The sequence below is a fragment of the Halichoeres trimaculatus genome, unplaced genomic scaffold, assembly GCF_033239565.1.
Source record: "Halichoeres trimaculatus isolate MK-OKI-2021-1 unplaced genomic scaffold, fHalTri1.1 fHalTri1_scaffold_21, whole genome shotgun sequence".
NCBI classification, from domain to species: domain Eukaryota; kingdom Metazoa; phylum Chordata; class Actinopteri; order Labriformes; family Labridae; genus Halichoeres; species Halichoeres trimaculatus.
The window spans coordinates 18,821,046-18,846,354 of NW_027437199.1; the positions used below are offsets into that span (position 1 = coordinate 18,821,046).

At 40.1% G+C, this 25,309-nt stretch overlaps 1 protein-coding gene across 1 annotated transcript in view; it reads left to right on the plus strand.

Annotated features, from left to right (window-relative positions):
* The first annotated feature begins 18,173 nt into the window (after positions 1-18,173).
* The window catches only part of col7a1l (collagen type VII alpha 1-like), a 78,120-nt gene continuing 70,984 nt past the window's right edge, over positions 18,174-25,309 (plus strand). Inside the window, exons 1-3 of the mRNA XM_074697943.1 lie at positions 18,174-18,298; positions 23,136-23,316; positions 25,117-25,276. Coding sequence (XP_074554044.1) covers positions 18,223-18,298; positions 23,136-23,316; positions 25,117-25,276 — 417 coding nt within the window. The 5' untranslated portion in view covers positions 18,174-18,222. The remainder of the gene's footprint in view (positions 18,299-23,135; positions 23,317-25,116; positions 25,277-25,309) is intronic.

Below are 25,309 nucleotides of genomic sequence, written 5' to 3' on the forward strand. Positions count from 1 at the left end.
CACATTGGCTTTAGTGGCCATATTGGTAGAGGCAAGGGCTTCGCGTACAGCCAGGGTCTGCAACCTGCAGCTCTGGAGCTTCATGCAGCTCTTTGACTCCTTTGCAGGGGCTTCTTGTAGAAAAATAAATAAAAAAAAAATAAATAAATTGCAAATTTTTTTTTGCCAAAATTTTTGGAATTTCTGCAAATTTTTGTGCGTTATTTAAATTTCATTTTTAAAAGCGGAGTTGCAAATTTTTGAAATTTGTTGAATATTTAGCAATTTTTTAATTCCTTTTTTGCAATTTCATGATATTCTGACAAGTTTTTTTTTGAATTTCGAAAAAATTTGCAATTTTTTCAATTTCTTATAATTTCTTTCTTTCTGATTCTTTGCTGAGGAAATGATTAATGTGTGGTGCTCTCTGGAGTGAACACCACACCACACTTTAAGATCAGAGGAAAGAGATCTTGTTTATCTGTATTTTGTTATCACCAAGTGTGTGTGCTCTCTGAACCTGTGAAGGTTTGAAGAATCCTGTAATGTGAGCCAGCCTTTAGATGTGTTAGCACATTTCAGACACTCCTTTCTGAGCCCAAACTAATGACATTACAGTAATACAACCACCACTTGTGTCAAGTACCGTTTAAAGAAATAATCAAATCTGAATCTCAACAGAAGCCCTATCTCTACATAATTAAAAAGCCATGTGAGACAATGCAAAATTCACACAGCGCCTTACAACCAGCGGCTAAAGTATGATATCATATTCTCATAGCCTCTGTAATGAAAGCAGTGGAGCAAAAAAAAAAAAGTGGGTGGAAAAATGAAGATTTCAATCTGTTTCTCATCAAATTAGAGGTTGAAGCTCCTTGAAAAGCTGCCACGAGGCAGGACAGGTGGATGACCAAGGCTGTTAAATGCAGAGGCTGTTGAATTCTCACACTGCAACACAAGAGGCTTCAGCTTTAACGCTGTAGTTATAGAAGTGATACAGCTTTTGAGGAAAAAGTGTTGACACATGAAAGATGTCTAACGAGGATTTTATTTTAACAAATTCTCCTCTGTTTTTCACTCGCAGAATCCCTGCTGAATACTGTAACCTCCGAGCACACGTTTTTTATTCCTTGCCTTCTGCGTTTACTCCCAGCTTGCCCTCGAAGCCATAATAAAACTAACTCCTTTCCTCCTGAACTCCCTGTGGCTTTGCTAATTCACTGTGCTTTTGCTTGTTTTTCCCTGCACCGCTCTCCTTTCTTCTTCCTCTTGACTCCCCAATGCACATGATTGTTTTCTGGTTAGCCTGCAGCATGAATTTAATCAAAGCTCACTTTTTCGTGCCGGCACCTCGATGTGACGAGGGAGGGTTTAGACCCACTTGGAGAGTGGAGGAGTGCAATTAGCTGAGACAAGGCTTGTTAATCTTCCCCATCTGAATACCCCCAACAGGTCTGCAACACCTTTTATTTCTAATCACACCTGCTGCAGGAAGACAGTTAAGGCTTTAACCTGCGATGCAGTTGAGCTCTGAAGCTATCGAGGCTGTAATGATGTGAATGTTTACAGTGGAAGGTGGTGGTGTGAGGAAGATTTGTTAAGATTATGCTCGCTTCGGATGCTGAGATGAATCAGCATTGACATTAGAAGGTTCTCTTTATGTTCTGTTAGTATCAAGAGAAACACTTACACACACACACACACAAATATGCACAAACTTACCTCGAGAGTGTTCCTGATTGATGCACTCTCCTGAACTTCCTCAGCATGTGCTGGAGGTCAGCAGCAGGGCAGCACGCAGCTCAGACAGCCCTGAGGCAAAGCCTGGAAATTCCTCCTCTTACTCCACATTAGTTTACCATCACCCTATAAATGGCTCTGTGTAGTTTGAATTGACTTTATTCATTTGACCCATTTCACACTGCACCACTTCATCACACTGTAGTACTATTACATTACATTCATGGAATAGTCGTGATATCGAACTGGACAGGTAAGATAAAACTCTGCTTGTGCTGAATAAAAATGCAATTTTGTAAACTCTGCACACTCAGGAAAGCTGAAGAAGCTATTGATTTTAAAGATATGATTGGCTAAGAATGCAGATATTCAGAAAGTAACACTGCAGCAGAATGTAAAATGGTTTCACTCTGAGATGTACTTCGTATCATTTGAGATAGATTCAGACTAAAGTTCCTTACAGCTTCAGGGTTCACACAGCCTGCCATGTTTTACATCCTATCTCAAAAAAAGAATGAAACTGGGATGTCTAGTAGAGCAGTGATTCCCAACCAGGAGTATGTAAACACACTGCAGTCAACAAATGTACTGTTTTAATGACGGTGCAACAACTGGTTTCTCCAGAGACACAATAACCTGTGGCACAGCCGCACCAAATCAAAACAGTTGTTTATATGCTCATAAAAGACAAGCTCAGCTGTCTCACTAAGGGGCCGTTTAACACGACAACCGTTCTAGGGTGAAACCCAAAAGTTTTGTTGTGTTTGTTTGTTGCAAACTTTTGAAAACGGCCTCTGAAACTGTGCCAACACCGTTGCCGTGTAAACAGTAAGCCGGCGTTTTCAGTGGAAACACTGACATCATGCTCCGCTCCTCACGAGCGCATACAACAGGACAACAGTACCATTGTTACAATCGTTGTGGACTACCGTGTTGTGCTTGTGCTGCTCAATCTGCTGAATCTGCTGACTGTCTTTATACAAAATGTGCATCTTTTGCTCCACTTCTGCTCTTAGCATTCACCAATACACCAGATGATCAGCTCAACTCATAGACTGTATAAAACATGGACGTAGTCTCGCTGACGTCACCCATCTGTTTTTGAAACGGAAAATGAAGCACATTGGTATATATATTGGTAGTGGCAAGGGCTTCGCCTACAGCCATAGGGCGCCGGCCATCATGTGACCCTCAGCTGTGCCTCTTATTGGAGGAGTTCGCGCTCTTAATATCATCTGAACGGCCGTGTTAGAAAAAAATTCACCCTCCGTACAGTGGGTGCCGGTAATAAAATTATCGACTCAGACAGGAGACGTTTTTTGAACCAGGCTGTAAATAGGTTAATTTCTGCTTTGAAAACAGCTTTTTTTGGCTTGGTGTGTATGTGACTTCTGCTACTTCCGGAGCCTGCCTCAAGTGAACACTCCAGAAACAGCAGATTTTAGCACTTCCGCATTGTCTCATATTCTCAGACCGGAGGTTGCCGCTTGGCTCAACTCTACTTCGGTGGAGATCTCCCAAAAGCAGCCTCTGGACAAGACAGTTATAGCACCATCTACAGGCCTGGCATGCTTACTACTACATTTTCAGTCTCTCGGTGTTTCCGTGTAAACGCAGATTTTTTTCACCGCGTTTCAGATTAAATGTTGTCATGTAAACGGGGCCTGAAGCTCAGATGACTAGTGGAAAAACTAAAACTGCTATAGTGAGTCTAAGTATTATTTTGTTCAGTATTTTGTTCAGTGTTAAAGAGTCTGTTTAAAGGGGATTTATTTAACAGGACTCCATTTTTTTGTAGTAAATGTTACAGGACTTAAATAACAAAGGCAGGTTGATGATTTTAATTTTCTTAATTAATCTTAATTGCTTGATTGTTTTCAAGGCAGCATATTATTAATTTCTAGATTTAATTTGAGTTAGAAAGAGGAAAATGCCAGATAATTAATTGTTCGAATAAAGGGAATAAAATAATTGTCATTTAATGATCAGTTTTGTTATGTTCTACTTTTGGAGAATCATCAACATGCATGAGTGAGAGGGAACTAGTAGGGCTGAATGATTTTGGAAAATAATCTAATTGCAATATTTTTGAACCAACATTGCGATTCGGCATGCAATTTTCTGGAGGGGATGTTGATCATCTGAATTATTCACTAAACACAAGCAATAAATCATTTTATCTCATCTTTGACAGTGATTTCCTGCACTTTTCAAGTGAAAAAGAAAAAGAAACGCTGTGAAATTTTTCTGACCTCGAGTTTTCAGTCAAAGTAACAAACCATACAGAATGAATTGAACAAGGGGTATAGCTCTGCCAGTCATTCTACGTATGGATCTCTGTGGCTCGCAGGGTTTTTACCAGAGAAACCAACAGGAGGAACAAGAACAAGTTATCATGTACCCTCCAGGTCTGTGAAAATGATAACTCTTTTTTTATTTTTTAATTTTTTTAATTTTTATTTATTCATTTTTTTTTCAATTGCAGCTTTGCGATTTGTAAATTGCATTGCATTGCAATGGCGGTTTCACTTTGATTAGTTGTTCAGCCCTAGGTACTAGTGGATATTTTTATGTTTTGCAGATGCAAACCAAACTGGATCGTCAGGGCTACTTATTTAGCTTTTTAGCCACAGGCTCAGTTGTTAAACATTGATTAGAGATATTTCTGTTCTGTGCCTTCTGCAAATATTTATGGTCTTTACCTCAGATGAAGCAGATAAGTCATGACTCTGCCACTTTTATTTCTTATTTAGTTTTCACCTAATTTGTGCAAAGACAAAGATATATCCTGATTCTGCTCTTGTGGAAAGAAATGATGTTCTTCGGTAGATATATGTTTTATTTACTATATTTGAACCTCACATTGCTCTGCACAACCTGCATCTCTAAAAGCCTGGGAGACACCCTGCATGCCGAGTTATAGCATGTCAAGACTGACAGCTGGCCAAACCCTGTTAAACTAGTCACCACATTCCTGGGGTCCACCGTTAAAGTTGACCCAATGCCCCTCAACATCCACTAAACACTGACACACACACACACACCATTTGAGGATGGCTTGTAAAACATGACAGATTTATCTTCTTCTCTCTCCTCTCTGTTTTGAGAAGGTGTTTACTGAACAAGCTATTTTGGATGGGTTTATGTGAGAGTATTCTTACTGAATACAGAGGAATGTGGGAAATACAAGATTTCTGCTTTAAAGAGTTGACCTTGCCTATGGGTGGTTCTTCAGTGGAAGCGGAAACTGACCCTATTTTCACATTAGCTTCATGTCATAAAAATCTGTTTATTAGCAAAAAAATAAAAAGAGAGAGAGATTAAAGCTATCAGCAATATCAGTGTCTCTTAGAATGTATCTACAGAAAGCAAAATCTTTGGGCACTTGTTTGATATTTATTTCACTGTCATATTGATGAGATGTGCAATATCTTGATATGTTGACGATGTGATGCTATATCATTGATTCCACATTCTTGGGCTACTTTGCCAACATCCACAACCAAATTTAAAACGTGTTTCAGATGCTGGCCAGTGGCATGAATTGCTAAGACTAGGCCTAAAATAGCATGCTGCTTCATACCCTAGTTTGCAATTTGAGAAAAATATTCTGTGGTCAAGTTTTTGTATTAAACCAGGAAAAAAACACAAACCAAAACTTAAACCAAAACAACAACAACAGCAACAAAATATCTTTATATGTTGACGATGTGATTCTCTATCACACATCCCTCATTCCTAAGCTACTTTGCTAGCTATTGCATTTACAAATCTATAGCCTCTAATCTGATGGCAGCTTGTTGCGAGCTAAAGCTTCAACCCCTTGTCAAAGGTCAAATGTTAGCATGAGGGACACATGATATTTACATCACTAGTTTTTCCTACTGTATTTCACAAAAATATTTTATGATATGCTTCTTGTCCTGTATAGACTTGATGATCATGAAAACCCAATATTATTGTTCTTTTGCTTTGGTCCTTTTTACGCTTTCTGCTGCATAATGGAAAACACATCAAGAACTATTAGGCTTGTTATTTTTCAGTAATGGATGCTCCCAAAGCTTAACTCCAGTACTCCAAATAAAGGGACTTTCAACAGAGCACTCTTTTAATCATATTTAACTTCTTATCTCAGTGTTAAACATTTCAACTTTAACATTGCTGAATGAAACAGCCAATGAAAAACTGCACAAGAACATCTCCATCTAAGGCAAGCGTCTGCAACCTGCAGATGTTTGACCCCTTTGCAGTGCCTCCTTGTAGATTTAAAAAAATATAACTAAAATAAAAAAAAAATGTTTTTCTTACAGAAGGTATTGATTATTAAAGACACTGATACTTGATAAAATCATGCGTTAACATTTTGTTAAACTAAATATTCATCACAACGGTCAATAAAGCCTGCCACAGCTCTACTTCACCTTCTACAACATCAATAGCCCAACTACTTTCCATGCGCCTGTGGCTAACCTTAAGTTTTACAGCTCTGGGAAGATAACTGAATCTACAAAAATAAAAAAAGACAGATGTTAATTCTGTGTGGATGGGTTGTTTTAACTGACAACATGCCGGATTTAACATACATGCTTGATATGTGGCAAGACATGGTTTTTGCATTTTTTTCAATTCTTTGCGATCTTTTTAAAAAGAAAAATTACAATTAAATAAATAAATTTTAAAAAATTTGATTTTTTTTTTTAAATTTTTGCAAATTTATCTAAAAAAAAAAAACAAGACATCACATGTACAATTTCACAAATTCAAAATAGCTTCTTGTACAAAGTAAAGGTTGCAGACCCCTGATCTAAGAGAATATATGTGAAGCCAAACGGTTGTTGGATTAATTTTTACAACCCTTCTCAGGTGGGATTGTTCTTGTGATGCACTTTTGCGTGCAGGTGAAATTTAACCTCTGAGCCTTAACTCTGTTTTACATAAGTATTGATTCTAATACCCTGAGGTGTTAACTTTTCCGTCTGTGTCTGCACCTCAGCTTCACACATGCACACACATGCACTGTAAAACAGTAGCGGTGCATTCCAAGTAGGGTCAAAGCTCATCAATAGCCCTATCCTTTCTTTTCCCCTACTTCTCTGCCCCTCTGCAGCAGCAGCAGTGACCCCCCCTCCTAAACTTTTCTGCGCTCCAGGAAAGAAAGTCTCTACCATTCATTCTCCCTTACACTCATTTAGACACACCTACCTCCTCTTTCACCCAGTTACACACACAGATACGCTCATTGATTCCTATGCACCATTCAGTCCATTATCTCTGATAACACCCTCTGCAGGAATACAACACAATTCAGGACTTTTTTTGGCCTTTCTCGGATGAAAATTATTTTGGGTGTTTTTAGGGATATTTTCCCCCAGTTGACCATTCAGAGGTCATCTGCTTTGGAAGATAATGCTGATTCACTCTGTGCAGTGGTAAGTGAGAGTGCATGGGCCCATTTAGGGGGCATAGTCAAAACCTGTTAACTTTAACTGCGCTTTAATGTGGTGCTTAATGGAGAAGTTTTGAATTCTTGACTGCCCATATGCCCTTTGTTACAGACTAGGTGTGTGGACTTGGGCCAAGTATTTTCAGAGTGAGTGTTCACTGCAGCTCTTGACATCCCAGCTTTTCATTTAATAACATTGCTGAAATAATAAAGTGCAGTAATTGCTGGAAACGTGCTTGCAACTTCTTCTTGCATGTTTCAGTTTGTGAGTGCATGTTTTTGCAGACGTTACCTGCATTTCTGCAGAAGTTCATGCACAGAGTTTGCACATCTAGATTCTAAAAGAGCATGTAATCAAATTTTCTCATGATAAGGTCATGTCAATTTTTTTAATCTTGTGCAGGAAGTGCATACCAAGTTGTTTTCAAGACACTGGCAGGAGGGAAAAGTATGTAGAATTAATATGGGACTTTTCCCTCCCATGCATAGACTTGTCTGTGTTCCAAGACTGGGAAGTGGTAAAGTAGAAGTATGCAGCTCTGGAGCTATGTCTGAAAGTATGGTTCGACTGCAGATCTGATTGAATTGTAGCTCTGACATCTCCTATCATACATTACACTCCTGAGATGTGTGTCTGTGACTGCGTGTGTGTGTGCGCGCTCTTTTACTGCCACCAGTTCTCACCTACAGGGATAATCCATCCTGTGAAGTGGTGAGGTGGAAAATGCCATTATGTAGAAAAAGCTGACATGCAGTTTGACTTTCAGGGCATATGATGTGTGATCCAATGTGTGTGAGGACAGAAGATAGGGAACACAGAGTGAGGAGTGTGAGGGCCAGAGACAGTGAAGTTCATTTCGTAACATGATTTAATCCTCGCAGGGCAGTGATAAACTCAAGGCCTCAGACTCAACACACACAGATTCTCCCAGGAGAGGCTGGACAGAGTGTGTGTGATCTCAGCATGGCGTGAATGATTGATGCAGGTTTGAGCTGTGTCTTTGATGAGGGATCATTGGGGCTGAATTGTCTGTGTCTGGCACAGAAATACCTTGAGGTTTTGTAAGAATGAAATGCCTCTGTCAGCAAGATTTAAAATGTTTCTTTAGATTGTTTTCAGGTTAACTGAGTCCATGACTGGCCCAGAATTCAAAATCTCAATAACTTTCACATTTTGCCATTAGATCCTTATTTAGATGAATTGCAAAATTTTTGATGATCCCTTGAGTTTTTCTCCAATGAAGCTATCAAAACAATTTGTTTATCTTAGCATAGTTATCATAAAATATGGTGCTAGTTTGCTAATTTTGCATGTCAAAAGTTAAACAAGGATGTTGAACACAGTTATAGTCTCAAACTAAAATTACCTGAGGGCCGCTGAGTATCCAATCCTGTCACAAGGGGATAACTTCAGGTGTTCCACAAAAAACAAAACAAAACAAAACAAAACAAAACACGAAACAGTTTGAAAAACTGTACTTCCCATTGTGAACTATTTTACAGATTTCACCGTCATATTTGTTTTTTCTTGCCGAATGCCTGCTACCAGATGCCTAAGAGCACTTCTTCTCAGACAGCTGGGCCACATTTGCTCTGAGGTCGCAGTTTGAAACCCTCAGTATGTTTTTCCCTGGAAAACATTTTTGTTGCATTGACAGCTCTTTCTTTAGCTGTGCTGCTCGTTGTGGTACTTTGCATACTGTTCCATGTGTTTGGCTGAATAATGCCATGTGGGGTTATACTCCTTATCAACAGCACCTTTCTCTTTGCATATGGTTCAACAACATTTTCAGGATGCGGCAACGAGTATTAATTTTATTCCCATTTAATTTAAAGCGGTGAATATGCAGCGTTCAGGGTCAACTTGGATATTTCTTCCCAGGTCCCAACAGCAAACAGCAGATATCAAGTGGCAGGCCGTATGAAATTGTTTTGCTGGCTGTATCTCGCCCATTGGGCCTAGGTTTGAGACTTATGAGCTAAACATTAGCATCATTGTATACATGTAAGGATACTAATGTTAGCATATACTTCAAAACAATATTTGATTCTAACATACATGGCTACAAAGCTTTAGTTCAGTGTATTTAGGTATGTGTAAGCTTTCAATCTTGTTGCTGTTCCTTCAAAGTTATTGTTAGCCTTCAGGTGAGCCGGTTAGCATAACAAAATTAGCTTTTGTTATGCTCACAGGCTAACCAGAATGGTAAATACCATCAGTGTATTTAGGTATACGTAAGCTTTCAATCTTGTTGCTGTTCCGTCAAAGTTATAGATAGCCTTCAGGTTAGTATGTTAGCATAACAAAATTAGCTTTTGTTATGCTAACAGGCTAACCTAGAATAGTGAATACCATTAATGTATTCAGGTATGTGTAAGCTTTCAACCTTGTTGCTTTTCCTTCAGAATTACAGTTAGCCTTCAAGTTAGCCTGTTAACGCAATAAAATTAGCTTTATATGCTAACAGGCTAACCAGAATAGTGAATGCCATCAGTGTATTTAGGTATGTGGAAGCTCTTAACCTTGTGGCTTTTCCTTCAGAATAATAGTTAGCCTTCAGGTTAGCCTGCTAGCATACCAAAATTAGCTTTTGTTATGCTATTAGGCTAACCAGGATGATGAATACCATTAGCATCAAAAAGGTAAATACTAGCATGCAAAATTCATCACTATACAGTTTCTATTCAGTGTCATCAGGTATATGCTAACAATAAGCCTTTTCACTCTTCCTTTTTAGTGATGGTTAGCTTCTTTGATGCTATTAGGCTGGTGAATACCATTAACATCAAAAGGTAAACAAGGCATGCTAGCATCATCACTGTGAACATGCTTGGATACAGTTGTTAACTTGTGCCTCCAAATATTACATTCAGTTTACCATGCATGGCTAGTTTTAGTCTTATTTTCTAAAAATGTTTGTAAGCTTTAAAATGATTCAGTCTTAAAAAAAATGTCAAGTTAAAACAAAAGTTCTGCCTGGCTGATGTATCTTTTTTTTTTTTACATTGCTGAACTCAGGATCCAGTTCTTGCTGCAGGAATCTTTGGTCTACAGTCACCTGAACATTTTCACAGATGTAGCAACCAACTGAAAGTTTCATAAAACTCTGAGGCTCTGATCTCCTACTGCTTTTGGAGTGTGCATTCAAACCTTAAAAAAAAGATTCCTGCTGGAGGATTGGTCCTGGAAAGTAACCACATACATCTGCACTCACTGCCATTCATCAAAAACGCACACATTTGTCTGCTGCACTCCAGTAATAAGAGGATACAAGCAGAGACAGATCTTAGATCTGCGCTGGTATGTGAGGGGGGGAAATGTAGATTTTTGGCTGTGGTACACTGGAGTTCAAACCCTGCCAGCTCTCTCTTCCATCTGCACAGGTTGTAAACTCGTCAGCCTTAAGCTATTTGCCAGACCAGGTGGTCAAATCAGACTGAGGAATTTTAATTTCATTTTGTTCTCCATTGATCTGATTTATTGTTCATTATTAAACATAATTTACAGCTCCTATATGTTGGCATGAGGACACGTTGGCAGAGCAGTTTAAACGGAAGACTGGAGCTGAAATTTGCTGTTTCCATCTCATAAAGAGAAGTACAGTGTAGGCAGATTCCTCTTTGATGTTCTGCTTATGAATTTGCAAAAACACATGGGCACACGCATGGACAGAAACCGCATGCATGGCTGTGTGGAGATGTGAGGGGGTTAGGAAGCTAATGTAAAACATAACAGCCCGAACCATTTCCTAGATCACAGTAAATGCGTGGAGCGTGTTGCTCTCTGATGGGGGCTCATTCATTTCAAATGGGATAATCTCTAACTGCTGCACGCTTCCTTTGCCAGTGCATTGCCCGCTGATTTAAGCACTGGATTGACTCACCGATTATGAAACTGGATGTTGTGGTAGCTTGTTCTGTTGATACATTCTAGCCATTCTCTGTACACACAGAAGATTCCTTCATCTTTATTGTCAGAAAGGATTTCTGTACCCCAGAGCTTGAATCTACCTCCAGTATTCCCTTGGCAGTTAATACTGGCCTTGCATGTAAATGTAGACTGATCCCGTCCTGCTGCCATAGCTCTTGTAGGAACATTTCAACTCCCATAGGGGATTGTGCTCTGATAATGTCTGTTTACAAAGTTTTCATTGAAAGAAAGCTTGACTGAGTGATTAAGGTCTTGCACCCAGCTATGAAAAAAAGCACGTTTTAATAACAGGGTTGCATTAAGATAATCTATGTTGTATCACTGAGAGCATTAGTTGTTTATACATGGTTGGGTTTCCATCCAGTCTCCAATCTGTACATCATGCAGGTTAAGATAAGAAATAACACTGGTGAACAATTTGGAAAAAAAACTTATGTTGAGTTAGATTTTTATGTTGATTAAAACTATAATTGGCGTGCTGATTCCAAAATAGCAGTCAGTTTTTTTTCTAGCATAGTCATCCAGTTAACTAATTACACCATGAAAGAGACGCAGGTGCAGATTACGTCATAATTAAAGGGAACTTCCTGGAAAATCTCATCAAACAAACTCAAACTACTCATGTCTACCACTCATACACAGTGATAAACCTAGCGAGCGGTGTGACTGAAAGAAGATCAAGAAAAGTTTTTTAGCCGGAGAAATTGAGATTTTATAACAAGAATACACAAACAGCTGTTATCAGTGAGTCAATCAGTTAAACAAAGAGAAAGAGAAAGTTTGGCGATCTTGAACAGAGTAAATGTGGGTGATGATTCTTAGTGCACAGAAGAAAACTTCAATGATAAAATCAGTAATTTGAAAGCTGCTTTCAGGAACAAGCGCCACAGCTGCAAACATCTTGGAAAGACCAAGCAATCAAAAAGCAAATCAAACTTATAAAACTGACGGCAGTGGGCTTTGCCGGTTTGTCTCTCTTAACTCATCTGTTTACTAAAAGAATATGTTTCCCAAATCTAATGTTGCTGTATGGCTACACATCCATTGTCCTCTGTCTTTGCATATTTCTTCTCAAACTGTAACGTGTTGCACGATGTCTGCCTCTCAAAAGCTGAACAGGCGCTGTAATCCTGCCGTTAGCACCTGTAATGGTGGGGTCTACCTCCAATCTAATGCTCTTTTTGCCCGTTAACCTGGCTCATGCATATCACTAATCAACTTTTTATTCACCTTTATTACAACGCTTCGTTTCCCCACTAATAGCTTTTCATGCATACAGGCCTAGATAAGCAAAACTCCGCTGATTGGCTGTAGTTGGACTAGGGATGGGCACTGACTGAGGTACTTTTATAGGTACCGACCGAATTCCATCAAGTACCGATTCACGCAAATTCAAACAGTACCATGTTAAGGTACCGAACACATCCTTGTGACTGTGAGGGAGTAGAAGAGTAGGTCATTTTCCAGGCTGGATATAAACACAGCATTGCAAGGTTATATGTTGAATGTTAATTTGAAAAACTTTTGATTTTATAAGCGAACAAATTAATATTTGTTACCATGTAAACTCACAAAAATGTACCAAAAATTGGCACCGTTAAGTTCCAGTACCAGTTGCCAAGTACGGGCTTTGGCACCTCAACGTTTCAAATGTGAAAGGTGCCCATCCCTAAGTAAGACTTGCCAGCTGGTTACGATTGGACTCATTTATAGCTACGTGAGACAGTGCAGTGAGAGGTGTGTGCAGCTCCCAATAGATCAGTACTATCAATATCTGCAAACAGAAAGCTAGCATGGAAGGAATTAAGAGGATTTGTGCTGACTTTCTTCCTAACCTTGTAACCATGGACATGTCGTTGAAAGTTCTATTTCATTTTATGCTATTTTTTTAGTTTTCAAAGCTTGTAACTATTTCTCCTCTGTGTTTTATTTACAAGGGTATATATTGCCTTTGTTCCAGATCATGTCTGCTCCCATAGCTCCTCCAGTAGCCATATCCTTTGAAACATAATAGTTTAAATTAACATTTCAGTCATGCTTGTTTCTTTCATATTTCATTGAATGTCAATATTTGAAGATTTTTATAAAAAAAGAACATATCTGTAATGTATTTTTACATATTTTTTGAGACAACAGGAATCCCATAATTCAAAAACTTCACCCGATAAGGAAAAAACAAGATCAGTTTTGGATTCTGCACCCAAAAGTTAGTTAAAAACAGCTGTTAGACCTAACTCCCCAAAAAACTGTGTTCCCCAGTGTTATTTTGCATGTACCAGAACTCATGAGTAAACAGAGAACATAAGGGAGCAGACTGAAGCTGTGTCTGACACATTTGTTGCATGTTACGGTGTCTACATTTTTCACCATGTGCAGTGTAGTATGCACACACACCAGAAACGATTAGCCATGCTCTCTCAGTCTTACTCCTGTAAATAACTGTCTCCACAGTGTGAATTCAGGGCACAGCAGCTCCTCAGGGACGTTGTTTTAATCCTCAGCACAGAACAGGTGCACATGGTCTGCAGGTTTGATCCGTCCAAACATATTCTGCTCTTCCTTCTTCACTCCACTTGATTTTATAGGTCAGTAAAACGCACATCCCAAGCCACTTTAACTGAAAGCTCTGAATTAACTGCTGATTTGATTTTCATGTCCCATCATAAAGATTGGACAGATTGATTTAGTGTGTTGTGACACTGTCAGTGAAGCTTGCTCATCAAGCAGAACAAAGCTTGATCGGAACAGCCTTTATGAAATGTCATTTCCAAATCATGACGGGTTATTACTTTTCATGGAGGCTGTTGAATGATGAGAAACTGATACTCACTGTCTTACACCTTGATGTTTACAACTAGTGTCCAGGAGAGCAGACAAGACATAGTTTAACTCAATAAAAGAAATTATATTTCACATTCAACTGCATGTGATATATCTAGTGCTTCTGACTGTATTTAAGTATGGAAACCTTGCCTTTCTCTCCTACCATTGTAAGAAATCAAACCAAAATACGGCCTTGACGGGCACTGATGTTTTGGAGCCAAAGCATGTGCAGATGTTGTCTTACTTGTGGAGCTGCAGAACTGACATTGCTCTTATTCTGCTAACCAGACACGTTTTTATTTTATAAACAAGATGTGAAAGATTCCTCAGGTCAGTGCAGTCCTCAGCTGAATAATTTTTTTGTGTTGGTTTAAAGTGCAAGGTTGTGGAAAGTTCAAGAGCTCTTGAGTCAGTGTGTCATGTTTTCTGTTGCCATCTGCCGGTTCAGTTTATAATGTTTTTAACAGAATTGGTCTAAAACTACCATTAGATATGTAAGGAATAGTTTATGATCATCAAGGAGTTATAGGATATAGAACTCTGACAGGGTAAGACAGGAACCCAAATGTAAAGCATGCTAACCAAAGCTACTGGTTTAGCCACATTGTTTACTAATGTAGTGCTAACAGAAGCTAACAGTTTTACCTCATGTATGACCTTTGTTATCATCAAGTAGAAGCTAAACTGTCTGAACTTTTTCCACCAATTAATTTGACATGACCTGTCTGTTTCTGGAGTTTCTCAAGTCAGAGACAGTGTATAACTGCTATCAAAGGTTTTTGGCCAACCAGAGTCAAGCATCATACACACCTGGAAGATTGTTAAGAAAGTTGGGGAATAATAAATGTAAGACACAAGACTGGACAGTTAAAACTTAAAACTCAATAAGAAGACAGTGGATACAAACTGAAACAGGGTGAGAGTGAGGAGTGATGTGTGGGAAAGAAGCAACAGATTGGATTGAAATCGGCCACCTCCTTGAGGACTAGCCTCATGGGAAGTGCAACAAAACCACCAGACCTTACTGCCCTGCGTTTAGATGAGACAGCGTTGCGTTTTGTCAGAAAACAGAAACTTTTGAAAACGCTCTCCAGAGTGGAGTGTTTTCAAAACACTCATCACTCCACCCTCATATCAACACAGAGCAGAGCGTTTCAGGGTGAAACGGTGACGTCACCACATGCGCACTCCCAATTTCAGGCGAATGTTGCGCACACAGCCACAACTTCCAGTTAAGCCATTCCGGTCCAGTTGGTGGCGTTAATGTGCCTCAAGGTTGGATTGTCAACCGTCTCACACAATAAAATGGCAGAAAAAGAAAGAACAACCACAACAATGATGGCTGATTTCCAAGTAGTATATATGCTGCTTACTGTCCTGGGTTTGTTATCTTGGTTGTTGTCGTCATACATCCATTCACCATTGTTGTTTATAAAAAATACATCCTTCTTCTCCTTTTTTTTAAGGCTGTCTAAACCGGAAAGCATTTGTATGCATGTGCGTGATTTAACGGCAGCACACAGTACAGCTCCACATCGCCAACTACTGGCCTGGCCTGGCCACTACATTGCTGTGACTGGTCCTCTTGAAATCGTATGAACGCGGATCATTTTCACGCCGTCCTCATGTTAACGCGGTGGCTTTAGGAAACACAAAGGAAGAATCTTTGTGGGAGTCTCTGTGTAAACGTGGCATAAGACAGCTTAGAAAGGCTTTAGCCACCCATGACCCTGAACAGAATGAGCGGTAGAAGATGAAGGAAAGAGAATGAATTAATTACTTATAGTCAATCTAGCTAGCTTCTATTCTATTCTATTCTATTCATTTTGGGGGAGCTGTTGTGCCAGATGTTTTTTTTATACAGTTTTTGGTTACAGCTGGTTCATTAAACTTTAGGTTCTCTGAAAAACCACAAACAAACAAACAAACCAAAAACTAGAACTACCTCTGAGGCAGGATCATCAAAACCTTTTTTCGGAAGAGGGGAGGATAAAAATGACCAAGGACCAATGGCTCTTACTGACTTTTAATTTGATTTAAAAGTGACAATGTTATATATATTTTCACAATCCTCAAAAATTTCATTTACTGGTAGCATTAGATATATTTGTGTCATCATAGCTGGCTTAAGAAATAAAACTTAATGTCCCTGAATTTTTTCTTTATACCAGAAAAGTTACCAGTCATCATCCTGGCCGTGGAACACTGGACCAGCTCTATACCCTTGCCAGGGTGCTAGAGGGGGCATGGGAGTTTGCCCAACCAGTCCACATAAACTTTGTGGACTTGGAGAAGGCTTTCAACCGTGTCCTCAAGGTATCTTGCTGGGTGTGCTCCATGAATATGGAATCGATGGCCCGTTGTTACGGGCTGTTCAGTCTGTATCCCAGCGTGAGAGCTTGGTACTTGGCCTGTACTGCCAACAGTAAGTCAAACCCATTCCCTGTCAGGGTTGGACTCCACTAGGGTTGCCCTTTGTCACTGATTCTGTTCATTACATTTATGGAAAGGATTTCTAGGCACAGTCAATTGGCAGAGGGAGTCAGGTTCGGGGGTCTCAGGATCCCATCTCTACTTTTTGCAGACGATGTGGTCCTGTTGGCCTCGTCGAACACTGACCTCCAGCTCACACTGGAGGCAGCTGGGATGAAGATCAGCAACTCTAAGTCCGAGGCCATGGTTCTCAGTCAGAAAAGGGTGGACTGCCCACTCCAGGTCGGGAGAGAGTCTTTGCCCCAAGTGGAGGAGTTCACGTACCTAGGGGTCTTGTTCACGAGTAAGGGGAAAAAGGAGCAAGAGATTGACAGACGGATTGGGGCGGCAGTGATGTGGATGCTAAACCGGTCTGTTGTGGTGAACAAAGAGCTGAGCCAGAAGGCAAGGCTCTCAATTTATTGGTCAATCTATGTTCCAACCCTCACATATGGCCACAAGCTGTGGGTCATGACCAAAAGGACATGATCGCAGATACAAGCGGCTCAGCCTTAGGGATAGGGTTCATGGTTTGGATACCCGGGAGAAGCTCGGAGTAGAGCCGCTGCTCCTCCACATTGAGAGGAGCCAGATGAGGTGGTTTGGGCATCTGGTGAGGATGCCTCCTGGACGCCTCCCTCGGGAGATGTTTCCGGCATGTCCAACTGGGAGGAGACCCCGGGGTAGACCCATGACACGATGGAGAGATTATATCTCTCGACTGGCCTGGGAACTCCTTGGTATCCCCCCAGAGGAGATGGTGGAAGTGGCTGGTGACAGAGGCCATTGGTGTTTGCTGATGGCACTGCTGCCCTCGCGACCCGGACCCAGAGGAAAATGAGATGAGATGAGAAGTCACCAGTCTACATGTTCTCCATCAGGGGACGATATGAGGAAAATATGTCAACATTTTTTAATCATATATTGGATTTTATCATTTTGGTTTTTCATTATGATTTTAAGACAATTTTGACCTGAATCAAGTGTATTGAACAGTGTTTTTGTTTTTTTTCCTTTTCTGGAAATTTAGTAGTTCTGATCTACTTTTATTTCTTGTGTTTTTTCTTCCCATTAATATGCATTAATTTAACAAGTAAACTTTCAGAGTTCTTGAGTTTTGTCTCTTTTTTTGCAGAGTTCACAGTGCTTAACCCTGACACAAACAGTCTATGTATAGTCTCTGCATGTCATTTTGTAGGGTTTTGTGACAAGACCAAATCCTGTATATCCAGGTTGGGTTTGGAAGGAGCTTGGTCATAATCAGAAACCGGGGTAATAACTTCTTTTGTATTTATATGTCCATTATTCCTAGACTTCCCAATAACAGTTTTCAATAGCTGGGTTCATATTGGACAGTTTTAAAGCCCTTTTGATGCTTTTATTTCCTTGGTTGAGTTGTAAAACCATTTACAGGCCAACAATAAACTTATTTATTGTACATTGTCATACATAATTACAATATCAATGAATAAACAAACACAAAATGATTGGATTTCTTTAAATTTATGGCAAAAAAAGCAATGTCAATATTTAGTACCACTGCTTCCCTCCACAAGAAAGACATCTTTCTTTGTACAGTAATGTATTTAACAATGTCAGTGAAGATATGTCCTAAAAAATGCCTGACTCGCAAAAGCCTCCGTTTTCAAATTAAACCCACTGATTAAGTTTTGTCTTTAATGACTTTTTCCTCTTTCTATTCATCCGTATGCTTTCAGATAAGACGAAAGAATTGATGATTGTGGAGAGGAACTCAGGAAGGAGATTCGAGACGAGTAGAGCTGGGAGGAGGAGGAGCAGGTGATTGAAGGAGGAAGAGGAGGAAAGGAAGAGTATGGGACGCTCCTCTTTGTGGATCTTTCTGCTGTCCCTTTCTCTCTCTCATCAAAGTGTCACAGCTCAAGCTGAAGGTACAGTTGAATTTTTATTATATTTACTTTACTGCATAATCAATGTTTGCTAATTTAGTCACTTATTCAGAATTTCTGACTCAGTCTTTTGTCACTTTTCCTTGTTTTGTTTTTCAACTTGTCCGTCTCTGAGATAAGTGTTGGAGTCAGCCGTATGCTGTGGTTACTTGCTAAACTCAAAGTTAAAACCGTCTGTCTGTCAGCTCACATCTATGACTCAGATGACTCAGACACTTAGATCTCTGAGAGAGCAGCTTCTCAATGAACACAGTCTGTTCAAGTGCTCCATCAGTAAGCCTCCACACGTGGATTGGTACACGGAGAAAACACCACCCCGGCTCCAATTTTTCCCCTCCAGACTGTCTGGTCGAGTCAGGGGATTCAAACATCTGTTCACCTCCTGTACAGTACCACACTCTATCTGCCTGCCTGTCAAACAGCAGCCCCCCCTTAGATACAGAGCCTCACCCTCAGGTGCTATTGGATGTCACCAAAAGGTCAATCAGCCAATCAAAAGTTTAGGTTTCCTGCACCTGGGATGTGGTTGGCAGAATGTGAATGGTAAAGTTGTTGGGCAGAGTTACACAGGGATATAAATAGCCCAAGGCCATATGTGGAGCTGCTGCAGCATCTTTATAAGTGTAAATCTTAATTCAGGTGCACAATGTCTGTAGTACTTACGTCTGTCTCATACTGCACACAAGAATTTGCACGTTAAAGTTTATTACCTGATTTTACAATTCATGATTTCTCTATTTCGTAGTCCTTCATTTAATTTCCAGGTGATAACAACATGACTGAATGAACTGTGTTTTTAGAGTGACCTAGATTTGTTCTGTGCAGTGATTGGTTGAGGTTAGACAATTTGTCAGACTCAGAAAAGATGTGAAAGTAAATGAAACATTGTTTAATTTATTAACTTAAGCTACGATAAAAAGTGCTTAATCCTAACGTCATGTCATGACTGAGTCTTAAAACTGAATATATGATGACACATTACAGGCAAAAGTTATAGAATGTAAGAACCACAAAGAATAGGACAAGGTAAAATCCTACAAAGATTTTATTCATGTATAAGCATAACAAACAACTTGTGGCACCTCCTTTGTTATTTTGCCACACACTGTAACTGCATTGGACGACACGTGAACACACATGCAGGTAAACACATGTGCCAGCTGTAGCCTGAAAACTGATCTGTATTTAGGACCGTATACCAGAAGAAATAATGAAGTTAAGTGAACAAAGCCTTTATTTTGTCAATGTCCTTTGTGTCCTAATGCAGCCAGAGCTTGAGCTTAAGGCTAAGTCGGATTTATTAGTGCTGAAGCCACAAGTCCTACAAATTGGACTTGAGTCTGAGTCCTTGACTATGTAAACAAAAGTGACATCTGCAGTCTGCCAATAACACTTTGATGGATTGACTCTGGAAAATTTACATTGCAACGGACCAGTGTATGGCTGTTATCGAAACCACCCACAACATACTATACATGTCATTGTTGTAGGTATGACATACTGCTTTCTGCTTTTAAATTAAGAATGATTTTTTAAGTTTTCCAGGTTTTCGATGTGGAAAGTAGATGTAAAGCTGATGGCAAAACCTCTTTTGTAGAATCAACTTATGATTCAGAAAAATTTGACAAGCTTTGCTGAAGTCAACAGTTACCAGTGAGATGGGTATCACCTGTGTAATGACCTGAAGTGACAAGAGGCACCGGCGTTTCTTTCACGTCATTTTATTATTATAACAGACCATCAATCATTAGCGTAGAACTATTGTCGTAGGAATCATAGCTTGAAACAGCAGGTGGCAGTAATCCACCTAGAACTGGGTGTCGCCCGCCATGACCAGGAAAAAGAGAAAAAAATTAGTCCACAGGGAGAGACAGTATGTAAGGAAGACCTGCCCATTACAGACGGAGCATTGTTCCTGAATCAGTTGGACAACTGGGAATCTTTTGGCAAACTGGAGATTTGGCTCCTTTTGAATACCACCAACTGCATTTTGGCTAAATCAGTTCATTCAGGTTCTGTAGTAGTCAGTTCTGAAAACAGCCAGATGCATTAGTTTCCCATAATGCACAGCACTGATCAGTTTTAGACGCATTCCTATCCCCCTTGATGGTAAACTGGCTTAACTCAAGCAGCAACCTCCGGTCCAAAAATATGAGATAATATCGAAGTGTTAAAACCTGCTGTCCCTGGAGTGTCCACTTGAGGCTGGCCCCAGAAGTACTGGAAGTCACATACACATCAAGCCAACAAAGGCTGTTTTCAAAGCATAAATTAACCTATTTACAGCCTGGTTCAAAAAATGTCTCCTGTCTGAATTGCTATTTACACTATCGGCACACATTGTATGGTGGGTGAATTTTTATCTAACTCAGAAGTTTAGAGGACACTGAGTTCATGAGCCTGCCCAATCAGAGGCACAGCTCAGCTCATGGTACTAATTTGATGGGCTGCACACAAAGCCCCCGTTACTTTCAATATGGCCCCGATAGCTGATATGCTTCAAAAATCTGTTTCAGACACAGACGGGTGACTGGTTGACTACATACATTAGTTATACAGTCTATGGATCCACTGCAATGCTAAAATGCTACAGTTTGACAGTTTGTTATATTTACAGTGAAGTAGTTTGAAACAAACGTCATTGATTCTTGTCACTTCTTGTAGTTACAGATGGGATACGCATCTCACAGGCAACTTTTAATTTCTTTAAAATTTAGTAAGTGCAAAAAAATCACTGTTCAGCTTTTTTCAAACCAGAAGTTTATGCTGATAAAATAGTTTTACTATCAGCTTGACTTCCTTCATTTCAGAAACAGACGGGTGACATCACAGAGGCTGTCCGTCCATGTTTTTTACAGTTTGTTATTTCTGTCTTTCTTGGTCTGCTGCTCTGAGATGTATGTGCATAAAAAAGACTATGATTCAGATCCCAGTAATATGTGCAACCAGGGAGCAGACAAAACAACAGTTCAGGATCCTTCCCTGTGGTTGACCTCGTTCTCAACCCAGCGTCCGCCTGCTGAGGAATTGTCTGTTTGGATATCTTGGTGCTTTGTTTCCAGCTACATAATAAACAGCATGAAATTCAAATTAGGACCACAAAATCTGAGTAAAGTAGTTGGCAGACTTGTTATTTACAGCTGCCGACTGCCCCCACATGGGGTGAGTACATGGCACTGGAAACAGACCCTCGGGGCACAATTGTGTATTTGCTGCAATGACTGTGCGACGTGTTTTCAATATTTGGGTTTTTCAGTCATTTAATATTCCTGCCTCACACTTTGTAGCTTCACTCACCAATTACTGCAGATTCTTCTCCTTCTCGGAGCAACTTTTACATTAATTTGTCTTGATAAAATCTGAAGGTCTATGACTTTCTTAGACCTGCACCCTTTGATGGTTTACATCTTTTCTCTTGATCTTGTTGGTCGCTGATTGCGGCGGTGCATCATTACTCCTCCGACTGTTTCTTTCCTGGCAGAATTTTCTGCAGCGTTTGCTGTAGCCACTGAGCTACATCTAATGCGTAAATCAATGGTGTTCCTGCACCGAGGTGTACACAACCTTTGAGATATCAGCATAGATAACCTTCAAGAAAAGCATCCCTAATCCCTCAGCATGGGCTGTCTCTTTATCCCAGGCGTGTGGGTCTCACCTGCCAGCGCAGATGGACAGATTTTTGGATAATTGATCTTGTTTTACCTCAGATTGTGTCTGTGTGACGGAGAGGAGCCTCCAGTTGCTGCGTGTTTAGAGTGTTTTTACAAGCTTAGAGTATATTCTTGTAAATCAAACAACCACAAGTGTATGCAGGAGCTGGGTACCTATTTCAGATTCAGCTCAAGACTTTGTTGTGCCTTGTTATTTGCTTTTGTGATGAAATAAAAAAAACATAAAATCTTCCATCAGGACAACAATAGTTGGTCAACACCGGTAGTGAAAGCTCCAAAATGACATCCACAATGATATCCTGTTTCCTTGGTGTGTTGCCAGTGTTGTATAGGTGTGTGAGCAGGAACATAATGTCAGGTCGCTGTGGGCTGGAGACATATGTCACCCCCAGTGAATCCTGGGATTGCAGCCAAAGGAAGAAGGGCAAGATAATAGGGGCGAGGAGGCTGTGTAATGAAATAGAGGCTAGCAGAGAAGCTGAGTTATCACTTACAGAACAATCAGCGGTGCCTATCTCTTATTCACTAGCCTAATCAATGCTGTCGTCACTGTGCTTTATTGCATATGTAATGCCAGAGTATTGACTCAGGGGGCTTTTGCGCACACAGCAGGATTCTGTATGAAGCCAGTACAGTACTGAGGATCTGTGAGGGATGTGTGCAGGAGTTTATGTATGTATGTGTGAGTGTGTGCTTATCAGTCATGCATTGGCGAACCTTATTTTTCTGTGTGTGTGCCTGGATTTTAACTCAACACATATAAATGGACCTGAATCCTGCCAAACGCAGCAGATCCTTATGTTAAATGTGATTGTTTGCTCGAGCGAGGGGACTGACCCTGATTTTTGGGTGTGTTTACCTTATTATTCTAAGCGTTCCTCATCGCTGTACTAAAGTTTTATTGCTGGAGTGCTCAGAATATTGATAGTCTCTTTGGCTCACTTGTGTCTCATTAAAAATTCATGGGGATTTGTGTGAGGCTTTGGCTGCATGACAGGAGCAAGAGAATAGAGAAACAGCAACACGGTGGAACAACACTGCTATCTGGTGGCAGGTGATAGAATGAAAGAAAGACCAGAGGAGATTGAATTTTCACTCTACTATGGGTATTTGTGCATACTTTAACCTTCCCTTTCTTCTTCCCTCAGCATGCAGGACAGTGGTGCAGGCAGACATCGTGTTTCTGGTGGATGAGTCATGGAGTGTGGGTCAGACCAGCTTCTCTAGCGTCAAAGTCTTTATCTCAGCAATCATCTCCTCGTTCCAAGACAGTGTGATGGGTACCGAGGGGGTCCGCTTCGGAGTCACTGTGTTTGGGGACGTCCCGAGGTGAAACATGAACACCAACCCTGCCACAACACATCAGTATCAACACTTTTCTTTGAAGGAGACTTGTTTAACTTCAACCACAGCTTACTGACACATTGTACAAATTGTTGGAAAATGTGGTGTTTTTCCCTCACCTTGTTATTACTTAAGTGATATTTATCAACTTCCCACACCTTACAAGGATACTATAGAAAGACACCATTAAGTCCTCACACAGGGTACTCTACAGTAAATACATCTGACCCAAATGCAAAATTACCTTGTCACCGCTTTTCCTGGCGTTCGTTGTATGGTGAAGAAGAGAAGATGAAGATACGACAGAGTTCTCAGTTGATGCTCAGGTTTATTGATTACAGTGAGTCAAGAAAGTGCAACAGATCTGGCTACCATCAGACATATTCTGGGGTAAAAGAACCCCGTCTCACGTTCCCTGAACCCTTTTATTATTTGCAGCTCCTCCTAGTTTAGAAATGTCATTTCCCTTGTCTAGGGGTGGCTAACCAGTCAGAGACCAAGAGCCACAAAACCCTGGTACTACAAAAAGCCACATCACACATGGTCTTACAAACACACTTCCTCTCACACATATATGAAATGACATAAAATGAAAATCAATACGTTTCCAATTTTCAAAGCGAGATTTATTGTGTTTGAATTCATATTTGGAGCCGTTTCAAAGACAAATGGCTGTTTTACTGCAGAAGAGACCAAGTTCCATCTATCTATCTATCTATCTATTTATCTATCTATCTATCTATCTATCTATCTATCTATCTATCTATCTATCTATCTATCTATCTATCTATCTATCTATCTATCTATCTATCTATCTATCTATCTATCTATCTATCTATCTATCTATCTATCTATCTATCTATCTATCAGTAGATACATAGATACATAGATAGATAAAAGATAGATGAGCTCATGAGAGGAGCACATGTAGAGAAGAGAAACTGAAACTTAAGTATCACTCTCACTACCCAAGTATGAGTTAATACTGATGTCAACTTCGGCATCAGTATATCAATATTTAAGTTTGATCGGCACACCGTTACTCATAACTATATAGCGGCTAGAAGAGCCACACACTGAAAGGCAAGGAGCCACATGCGGCTCACAAGCCGCAGGTTGGCCACCCCTGCCCCAGTCTGAGGCGTTGTCTTCTGGCATGTGTCACATCACCACCCCTGCACTCGTGTATGGTTGTTTCTCTTTCTGGGCCCAGAAGAAACGGCTGTTTACCTAATAAGGAATTATATCATACACATACATTCAAGCACAGGCACACCCTTCCTGATTTCTTTATGGCCTAGGTACATGGAGATCGTTAACCTTTCTCTCTACATCTGAATTTCTCAAAATCACAGTTTGCATTTATGCAGTTGAGCATCTTGTTTTTGCCTCAGCACCCACACATGATCAAAAACAACACTCGTTAACTTCACGATCTTCCTCATGTTCAAACAGAAGGCACATCAATTATATGAAAAACACACAAACATACAAGATTACTTCTTTGTCACAGCTCTAAGCTAAATTCTTCATATCAGGAGTTCTATTCTGTCATTGTTTTGAGTGATCTGTGGCTTTAAACCATCTGTAAAGAAACCTGTTAATCCATGACCACATATGAGCACATTTTGATGATTTTTTAGCAAAGCACATATACACAAACTAAATATTATTCTACAAAATCAAATAATCATTTTACAGAATATAAAACATGATTTTGTCTCCTCTTTTATACCAAGCATCTAAAATCAAACTTCCCCTTGCCGTGTAATTCTCTCCTTGCAGGATGCGAATTGCTTTGACAGACTACAGCTCCCAGGAGGAGGTGCTCAGAGCCATCAGAGACCTCCCTTATGAGGGCGGCTCAAGGAGGATTGGTGATGCCCTCCAGTTTCTGGTTGACACTGTGTTTAGCCCTGCCATCAGTCGAGACCATGCCCCAAAGGTACAATTTTTCAAACTGGGACACGTGAAAGCC